At 42.3% G+C, this 10,583-nt stretch overlaps 1 protein-coding gene across 1 annotated transcript in view; it reads right to left on the reverse strand.

Annotated features, from left to right (window-relative positions):
- LOC118288852 (IgGFc-binding protein) overlaps positions 1–10,321 on the reverse strand; it is a 28,692-nt gene extending 18,371 nt beyond the window's left edge. The window contains exons 1-16 of the mRNA XM_035615443.2: positions 10,271–10,321; positions 10,055–10,188; positions 8,879–9,528; positions 6,730–7,163; positions 6,425–6,588; positions 5,756–5,932; positions 5,314–5,533; positions 4,908–5,153; positions 4,391–4,492; positions 4,105–4,249; positions 3,696–3,816; positions 3,105–3,437; positions 2,056–2,227; positions 1,635–1,732; positions 971–1,101; positions 440–609 (exon numbers count right to left, since the gene is read on the reverse strand). Of these exons, the coding sequence (XP_035471336.2) occupies positions 440–609; positions 971–1,101; positions 1,635–1,732; positions 2,056–2,227; positions 3,105–3,437; positions 3,696–3,816; positions 4,105–4,249; positions 4,391–4,492; positions 4,908–5,153; positions 5,314–5,533; positions 5,756–5,932; positions 6,425–6,588; positions 6,730–7,163; positions 8,879–9,528; positions 10,055–10,188; positions 10,271–10,319 (3,346 nt within the window). The 5' untranslated portion in view covers positions 10,320–10,321. The remainder of the gene's footprint in view (positions 1–439; positions 610–970; positions 1,102–1,634; positions 1,733–2,055; positions 2,228–3,104; positions 3,438–3,695; positions 3,817–4,104; positions 4,250–4,390; positions 4,493–4,907; positions 5,154–5,313; positions 5,534–5,755; positions 5,933–6,424; positions 6,589–6,729; positions 7,164–8,878; positions 9,529–10,054; positions 10,189–10,270) is intronic.
- Between the last annotated feature and the right edge of the window lie 262 nt (positions 10,322–10,583).

Consider the following 10,583-nt stretch of genomic DNA (forward strand, 5'->3'; position numbering starts at 1 on the left):
GACGAATTGCCTTGATTTTGAAATGTGGTAGCGGGGAGCATCAAGTCATTCTGGCACGCTCATGCCTGAGACCAGTCCTGATGCGTGAAAACTCTAACAACTCTCCGAGCATGTTTAGGCCCTCAAAAGGCAGATTCATTCGGACCAGGAAGAGAATGAATAATTCCTTGGATTAAAGGTCTTAACGCTTGTTAGCGCTCGAGCCCTAATAAAACCTTCCAGCATCTCAAGATCAACATTTATTTGTTTCATACAAAAACAACAGTGAGGCCCAGTGACACCACACCAACAACTCTGGTTCTGGAGTTGCCATGTTGATGCATAGTTTTAAAAGTTATGATGGATGGATGATGGATGGATGAATGGACTGTGTTGCTTTCAAGTTTATGTGTATTCATGTGTGTGTGCATGTGTGTGTGTGTGTGTGTGCACGTCTTACGACAAAACTGTTCGGTTGACCATCTCTCCACTGAAGCTCTTGCATCTTGACAAGAAGTGCTGAACGCTGATAGGCTGTTGCACAGGGCGGAGGCGTGGCCTTGGTACATACACATATCGAAGACACAGTCTGTGAGGAAGGGCTTGTGGTCCAGTTTGCTGTGACACTGTCTGTATGGAAGAGAGAGAGAAAGATCATTTATTGAATAAAGAAACAGACTCCTCACCGGTCGGGTCTCTGTACTTTGGACAGGTGAGTTAAATGATGGACAGAAGTTCTCGACCAATGACTGGGAAGTCGCCTGAGAGACTTATCTCAAGTCTGCCTCAGCTTTCAATCATGGAGTGGCCCCAGTTTTTATAGCATCAAATAAATAACTTAATAACTCAGAGAGTGGACACTTGAACATACATCAATGTGATAACAACTACAAAAATGACAGGAAGCATGTATTTGATGTGTACGTTGACATTTTAGTTTGGTCCCTGTCCGATCTGTCCCACTCGCCTGCTGCTACAGAAGCTACTGTACCTGAATGGTCCACTCTTGTTTGCGATGATTCCACAGTAGCTCGGCTGGTTGTAGCGTTGGAGCATCGCCGGCTCGCACTCAGGACATTTCCCACCTGGACAGTCACTCGTGCAGCCGGCGTCTCCTCCTGCCTGGTTTAAGGACATTCACATGGAAAACTATTGTAAACATGATGTATATTTACATTCAGTAATAATGTATGTTGACTGACTATGTGGATTTAAAGGAACGGGTCATATTTTCCATAGTTACATTGTCAAGGTCTCAAGGGTAACTTCATTACATTTTGATGTTTTTAAAATATGGCAATTTTAAATATATATATATATATTACTGTATTATATTATTATATTACTATATTACTGCTGTTACTCAACAGCATATTACTGTATACATTTCTCCTCTCAGGCGTTGGAAATGTTTTTGATGTTCAAGTAGTTTCAAAGGTTAATTCGTTAATTTTATTTTGAAGTAATCAAAAAGTTTAGATTTTATTATTGTTGTAATCTTATGGATTACGTTACTGATTACATAAATTGCCATATGATTATGATTTGTAATCAGTGACTGTACATTTCAAAGTACAACAGAAGAATGGATCATGTACTTGTTCACTTCTCCATCAGTTGGAGTTGTGTTTGTCAGGAGTCTCACTCGAACTCACCTTCCAGCTGTGACCGAACGCACGGATGTGTTCATGCTTGGTGCCGTCAGGTTTCAGTAAGTCATCACCAGCTTTACCATTATAATTTCCACACAAACCTGATAATGAGAAACAGACAACGACCACAGCATTTACACAACAGATTGTGTAGTATTCATACGATTACGTAATCAGATTACAAAACAATAAGTAACTATGATTACAGATTGACTGACTACATTTGAATGTAATCTGACCCGACCTGCCCGTTGCTCTGGGAACTGACTCATACTGTTCTTGCTCAGTGAAATGGGCCTGTGTTTTAAAATTTTGCAATAAATGTTGAGATTTTGTGACCTGAGTCATATGATTAGATATAAAGCTATTTTAACCTAATAACCACAAAGCTGCTGTCATATGTTTGTGCATAAACCCGACTCACCAGTTGTCGCAGAAGAGTATGAACTGGGCAAAGTCAAGCTGACGTGACTTTTCCAGTTGAACTTGAGCGTCAAACCGAAATCGGTCGTCACAACACCAAAGAAGCCTCGTCGGAACACGGAGAGCCTCCCACCTTCCAGGGAGTACGGCAGATTCACCGTGCGACTGTTCACCTAGGTGGGTCAGGTGATACACTGTAACAACACTGTAACCACGTCATCTGTCATTGAGCTCTTCAGCTCCTGCAGCAGCACATTGTGATTCCTCATCAGTACTGAGAGCGTGTCAGATATATTCAGAAGGTGAGGTACAAATATTACATTCAGGAGTTGACATACAGACGTGATACAACTAAAGTCTGCCCCATTGGTATGTAAGTGTCAGTTATGATACTGTAACAACACGTCGACACACTGATCCACAGGGTTGGGTAGTCAGGGAGTTTACATGTAATCTGGATTACGTCTACAGATTACAAAACATAAGGAACTGTAATCAAACCAGATTACATTTGAAAAAATGTGTAACTAGATTATAGTTAACGTGTCAAGGTCTCAAGGATTACTTCATTACATTTAGATGATGTCTTAAAATAAAAATAAAAATTCTTTTTTGAAACATATAACATTACTCCTGTCAGGTTGCCAGTTTTGTTAATGTTTTACTTTGTTCTTCTATGATTTTCAGATTATGATAGTGCTGTTTTTGTTTGTTCTGTAAATGCTGAATAAGCTAAATGCATTTTGTTTGCATTGAAATATTTTAGATGTTTAAAGAGATTGAAAAAATACATTTGTGGAACTAAAGAATTTGTGCTTACATCCATTTTTTGGTATAAGTTGAAATATTTTCAATGTTTGATTTTAGTAATCCTAAATTATTCCGATTAGATGACATAATTTTTGTAATCCAATGGATTATGTAATTTATTACAAAAAATTCCATGTGATTTGTAATCAGTGACTGATTTACATTAACAAGTAATCTGACCGGACCCTGATCCACAGAGTGAAGTGGAGACGTACAGTAAATACAGTAGACTGATCTCACCAGTATGTTCCCCGGACTGGAGCGACTCATGCTCACAGTCAAGTTACCAAATACAAGAAGCGAGACGGACTTGGTGTAAGCCACGGCCTTGTTGTTGCCCCGGTTCTCATTCTGGACCAGGACCTGGAACGGGACCAGGTCCTGCTCTGATTCCTCTTTGTGTTGTGACAGAATGTAGGTACAAGTTCCCTGGAAATCAAACCGCCGATTGTCAAAGGTTTGGTAGTGGGGGTCTCCAGCGGCTCGGCATGTTGCAAAGGATGTTGGGTAGCAGCCCCTGACACCATCCTTCAGGAGACACTCCTTGTTCTTCCTGCATCTCGATGATTTGCACTTGAGGAGAGAATATCAGTGAAAAAACAAACACTGATGAATAAAAAAAAAAGCTTTTTATCTTTATATTCTATATTTATTTTGTTCATAGTTTATTTATTTTAATAAAGATAGACAAACATACAGTGAAACAGAAAATTTATAATTATAAAAAAAATATATATAATAATTATATAATGAAAATGGGTCTGGTTGTGGAGTCATCAACCCACACACACACACACACACACACACACACACACACACACACACACCAACCTTGGCTTTCCCATTGACGCATTTGCAACTGGTGGTGCAGGTGTTATCACCCCAAAAAGAGGTGGCTGGTGGGTAATATCTTCCCTGGTATTGACATCCACATCTGGCCTTACGAACGCAACTATAACACACACACACACACACACACACACACACACACACAGCCGCATTAGTATGAGCAGGTTGGGAAGTGGCGGATTACATGTAATCAGATTACAAAAATAAGTAACTATAATCAGACCAGATTACATTTGAAAAATGTGGAATTAGATTATAGTTTCTTATTGTCAAGGATTAATTGATTATTTTTATTATGTCTGACTATTATTAAGATTCTACATGAACCAGCTTGGTTTTTTTTCTCATATAAACAATAATTATTACTAATTAAGACTAATTGATATGTTACCTGTCTCCACTGAGCACCAGTCCTCTGTCACACTGGCATCCCTCCACACAGGGCTCTTTACACTCCTGTTCGTCTGGGGACACACAGGAGGCCGGACAGGCCGAGCCACAGGACTCATAGTGACGTCCCTCTGGACAGGGGAGGGCTGGGGGGGGGGGGGGGTACAACTTTGTGTCAACATGTGCTGCCCGACACGGTTCTCATGCCTCAGACCAAACTTTGTGACCAGTTCTTGCAGATACAACATTATTCAAGAGAAACAGCATTTGTTTGCTTCTTTACTTACGACATTTTGTAACCGTTCTCCACTCAGGGCTGACTTTGACTCCTCCAGACAGACATGCATCGACATAACTCTTCAAGTTATCACAGAGAATCTGCTTTGCACCTGAACAAACACACAGAAACAGGAACAACGTAGATCCTGAGCAACGGGCCTGGTCCACGGTGGATCGTCTGACTGCATCTCTACATACAAAGATCATTTCTGACGGTTTGGCCGGTCACAGCTGGTGAATATCAGTCAGTGTTCGTGGTCAAACATCAACGTTTGCCAAAGTGTCTAATGATCTAAATAATTCAACTGAGGGAGTTTGTTTTCTTCTGTCGCTGATGATATCAGCTGGAACGACTTTGTGAGAGTTTGATTGTTTTGTACATTCTGAGTCGAGAAGTGTTTTCGACCAACAGATGAACGGTTACAGTTACAGTGAGGACCATGAAATACATCTTTCAATCAGATTCATTTCTTCACAAACTCTTCTGACTTTCATGCAGTGAAACAATAAAGGTTCAGTCTTTACCTTTGTTGACGCAGATGTCGTAGACACAGTTGTCCAGGTACAAAGTGGGTTCAATGAGTTGGTGGCAGGAGGAAAATGGCCCATCTGTCTTTGTCAGGATCCCACAGAATTTGGACTTTCTGAAGTGGGCCTGCTTCTTCTGTGAACACTGGAAACACTGACCAACACATTTATCCTGACAGGACGGATCAGAATCTTTCACCTTCCACGGCAGGACCATCTCCTGCACAGCAGAGGCGCTGGAGCCTGTAAGAGACAACACAAGGTCCTGGCTCCATGAACGCCATAGTGACAAACTCTTTCAGTGGATGTTGGAAGTTACATTATGGCCACACTGGGTCCAACTTGTTCCACCGAACCAGCTCTCCTGTTATCTCCTGTTATCATCTCATATCCCCCTGCTCACCTCCAGGCAGGTCATCTTTCTTGTCTCCGTTGTAGTTTCCACAGAGGCCGCCCAGATGTTCGTGGTAGGAGAATGGCACAGTGATGTACAGCCTCATGTTCCAATCGTATTTTACAGTGAGGCCAGAGTCAGTGCTGACAACAGCATAGCTTCCACTCTGCTTTACAGCGAGCAGGCCGCCCACCAAGCTGACAGGTAAATACTGAAGTTCTCCATTAACCTATAGGTACAATAAGAGTAGAAGAAGAATTAAAACTAAATGGGAATCTGTAGCATTGCATATGAACGAAGATGTGTATATATATATATATATACATATGAATGTGTGTGTGTGTGTGTGTGTGTGCACATGTGAATAAATAGATGTTATGTTTGCATGAACATTATTGAAGGAATTATGTTTGACTTTTGTGCATTGATTGTTCCAGAAGGAATCTGTTACCTGTACTCGTCCTTTGTGTCTGCCAATGACAAGTGTCTGGTTGTGAGCACTGACAGTTACAGTCCTGACAAACGAAACTCGACTGGAGCCTCTGTGGTCATTCTTGGTCATCACAGTGAAAGGCACGAGGTCCGATGCCCTCTTTGCTACTGTTGCCATAACGTAAGTGCAGGTGCCCTGGAAGACATGTTATTATGTAAGTGTAGCAAAGTCCATTATAAAGATTTGTGGCACCATCATCCTGTACAGCCACAAGGAACAAACTTGGTGTGCTGTACAAACTTTATTCAACAGATGACGTGAGAGGTCACCAGTGAGTTTGGTCATGACAGGTAATAAGCATCTTGAGTTATTAGAATATATGCTATAGGCCACACCTCAGATTTTGATCAAAACTTGCCCCCAGAGCAAATTTGGTGAAATTCTTTTGAGTGGTTATTGAGATACACGTTTGTGGCGCCCTCTATAGGTTGGTAACCAATGCTTTTAGTAAAACTGTAGCTAATCACAGCTGTTAGTTATGATTGGACAAATGGTTCCTCTAAGCCCCGCCCCTTTGCAAAGACATTTTGGCTAGTAGCGGCCATGTTTTTCGACCAACCTCGCTCATTTTAATAGAAATTTGTATTCTTAATAGCAAAATTGGTGTTGGTAAAGTCAAAACCATACCTGGAAGTCATAGCGCTGGCCATCAAATGTCAAGTAGTGGGGGTCACCGACCGCTCTGCAGGTTGCTGTGGAAACGCTAACGCATGCTCCTTTTACACAATGTTCGTGTGCTGAGCATTTCATGTCTTCACAGGGATCCGCGGGCGGAGGAGGCAGAGGGGCATCTGCAGGAAATACAAACACACCCTGCACATGTGTATACTGTACATGTACTGTAGCACAATGACAGATAAAAAAACACCCATCATCCATTGATCATTGTTATGTCTGTAGGGAATCTACCCGTGTAGGTCTGTGTACACTACCTTCAGAACAGATTACAGCTGTTCCATACGCGTGGCGATTTTTCCTGCCGTAGACGTAGACTGCCATCTGGGCGTCACCTTCCACTGTCACGTGCCTCTGCAGTGTCCCCACGTTTACATTCGCCCACACCCAGCGCTTCTGATGCCTGTCCCTCTGCCACGTAGGCGAGATACACTTTCCCCCCGTACACCACTTCACACTGCCCGCCCCCTCCCTCTCTGACACAATAGCTATGGTACTTTCAAACCCGCCAACTATCTCCACTGCCCAATCAGTGGCAAGCTTGTGTGTAGGGGTCAGCGTGATCATGAAGGGGTTGAGTTTGTAACCAGTGCCGAGAAGCAGAACCATGACGTTCTTGTTGCTCTCGACGACCAGTGGACGTTTGGTGAATAATTTCTGAAAGGTGACAATCCCGGCTTTCCTCAGCATCCTGTTGGTGAAGGTGGAACATATTTAGAGTACTTGGTTGGATACAGTGCATATAGCTCAGGTTTAGATGAATTCAGGAATATATATTTTTCATTGTTTCATTTATAGTAAATAGTAACATATTGACATGTATCTTACACTATGGCCAGTACAGTCCCCCACCCCCAGCCTGGTTCTGTCAACAAGTTCTTCCTGTTTAACTGGAGCTGAAGTGTTTTGCTTATCGTGGGAACTATTTGGTTTACGATGTAAAGTGCCCTGAAATAATAATGCAGTCATTATGCTCAGTTGTCAAGGAGTTGACCCTCTTCCTGGCGGTCCTGCCTCTGTGTTTTACTTTAGTTGTTCCCCATTTGGTGCCTGGTGGTACCTGTAAAGACCCCTGACCTTTACGAGGGCGTTAACCATGCGTTGGTAAAGGAAATAAAGGCAGACAATGTTTGTGACGTACCTCCTGTCACCACGAGAGGCACTATTTTAGGAAACGGTTGAAATGGTCGTATTTACCACATAAGACATAGTTCGTTGTATGACTTGTTGGAAACAAACTAAACTAACTTAACCTGTTGTCTTTGGCCTGTGCTTGAGATCAGCCTTTTTGCCCAATTTCCCATAATCATGAAATCCTGATCTTGTAATCATGCCTCAGTGTCATTGTCATGAACACAATTTCTATGGAATGAGGGAATTTCTTCAAATGTATAATTTACTGTAACTCAGAAACAGGAGGGGAGATCGGACCATATTTCCTGCCACACGTTTGTTGAGACATAAAACCTTGACGTAATTATCCAATTATTTTCTTGTAATTATCACATCTTTTTTGAGAGTGAGAAAGTAGCTCATGTTTGTGAGGTACGACATTCATAATTACCAGACTTTTGTATTTGGTGAATACAACCGGCTGGCTGTGGCTCAGGGGAAAGAGCGGGTCGTCCACTAACCAGCAGGGCGGTGGTTAAATCCCCCAGTCCTCCAAAGTGTCCTTGGGCCCTGACGGCTGCGTCGGCAGTGTATGAATGATGTGTGATAGAAAAGGATCTGTGTATACAAGCGCTGTATGAATGTGTGATGTGACTTGAGCTGTAAAGCACTTTGGACGGTTGATAAGACTAGAAAAGTACAGAACAGTCCACTGACGCTTTGTTTCCAAGGGCTCTGTATATACATAGTGTACACTATGTGCAAATGTTTTAGACACTTCAGATTCTTATGTATCACGCCATATTCTCAGGGAAGCAACTGATCAGTTTCAGATTCATTTACAACATACAAGCAGCCATAAAGAGCTATCTCCAGAGAGATCGTTTTAGATATAGAGTTCATTGATTATTTACAGATGTATTTGTCGTAGGACATTTTTCAAATGGACTGAATGTATGTTGCTCTTTTCTAGTCTTATCGAGCACTCAAAGCTCTTTACAGTACAAGTCACACTCGTTCATTCACACACATTCACACAGCGATGATATTTACTGAGCTTCTTCTGTTCACACACTGCCGGTCGAGCCGTCAGAGGCGACTCAGGACAAGGACACTTCAGGATGCTGACTGGGGGAAGCAGGGATCGAGCAACCGACCCTCCGGTTTGTGGACAACCTCTCCACCTCCTGAGCCACAGCCGCGCCCCCTTTTCATTGAACACAATGTTAGTATCTAGATGGTCAGATGGATCGGTATGTAGACAGACTTCGACAGTGTCACATTTGACTCAACTGTTTGGTTGAGCGACTGCCCCTGTGCAGTGTCACCTCGGTGTCGTCTTCAGTAGATACTATCGCTGCCCAGGCCTTGTCAATCCAGGGTAGCAAGTATTCTTTACCCAGGCTTGCCACTGGAGGGAGCTGTTCATACACAAGTTCACACCATGATGTCAATAGCAGACATTGGTGGCCTGCTAAGACAGCTACCGGCCGCTGGGATCGAATCTGTGTGCCGGTAAAACTTCCCTGACCACGTACAAGGAAGGATGTGAAGGGTTCCAGGGTAACGGTCAATACCTTTCCATGACTCCACTTAAGTCCATCGTTTACCTTCACCTTAGCGCCACCAGGTATGATGTCGATGCGGTTGCGGCTATCACCATTAACAATAGCCAGTAGCGCGTCCATAGTAAAGAAGCGTCCCTTTGGTGTGAACACCATGAAGTGAGTACCCAGCTCTTCATTTGGCGAAACCACTGTGCCGTCTCCTGTGCGGTAGCGTTGGTTGAAAGACACTACAGAGATTTCAGCGCTCGATGAGATTCGAACAGCAGAATTTGCATTAACAAACTGCTGCTGCAGCTCGGCTTGAGGTGGCAGAGGAACCCACTGGCTTTTGCCTGCAGAGAGCGTGAGCTGCTTGGAGAAACCCAGTGAAGCCACCTGCAGAACAATTCATATTCATAATATTCATTCTTAAATATTTACTAGCTTCAGTAAAAGAAACTGGGCACTTCTTGGAAATGCAAAATGAGTGTAAAACATGTGAGTAAGGCGTCGAACCTCACAGTGTGAAGTGCCTTGAGATAATGTGTGTTGTGATTTGGTGCCATACAAGTTGAATTGAATTGGTTGGAAGAGTGTTTATCATATAATATTATTATATATTAAAGAGGGCAAAGGGAAGCAGCAGTAACGATAATCAAAATAAAACACAATGGAAACATTTGCACTGTCAATATAGCTGAATAAGAATAGATAGTGAGTGTTGGTAAATCAGATGTCTAGAGAGCAGATCTCAAATATCTTTGTTGAAATGCAGCATTTTACAAATTTACCTTACACTTATATTTGTGTTTGCCAAGATACCGGCATCTTCGTACTGCGGGAGCGATCAATTGTGATCATTTATACGGCGTTTTGGAAAGTAGCATTGTCCAGCTCATCTACGAACAGATATGATTCTCACCTTGATGTGAACATTGGCATCAGAACCCTGAGCCGTCAGGACCACGTGGAGACTCTGCTTATCTTTAAATGATTTCCGGTAGTCAGGAAGAAATGTTGTGATAAACTCTTTTCCTGTGGAACAACCATGACATACTGGAGAAGAGAAAACAGGAGTCAGACTTCATACTTACTATACTTTTTACGTTAATATATTTTTGACCTCTTACAGTAATACCTGGCAAGAGTGCAGCAGCCAAACACATCACGAGAGCCTTTATCTCCATAGCTGATGGAGAAAGACAAACCACAGGAGTAAAACTGTATCAATAGAGGATTAGACAGATATTAATGGTCATTTTGACAGGTTTGTTATGAAAAGATTATTGAGCATTATAAGCAAGTCAGAAATGAAGTATTATTACCTCTAATAGCAATAGAAGTCACAGCAATACAAGCGTTATTAATAACAAGAAGAGTAGTGAAGGTCGCACTGACATTAACACGACCATGGATGATGACTGATGATTATGATAATACATTTTATATAA

This window comes from Scophthalmus maximus, chromosome 1, assembly GCF_022379125.1.
Source record: "Scophthalmus maximus strain ysfricsl-2021 chromosome 1, ASM2237912v1, whole genome shotgun sequence".
NCBI lineage: Eukaryota > Metazoa > Chordata > Actinopteri > Pleuronectiformes > Scophthalmidae > Scophthalmus > Scophthalmus maximus.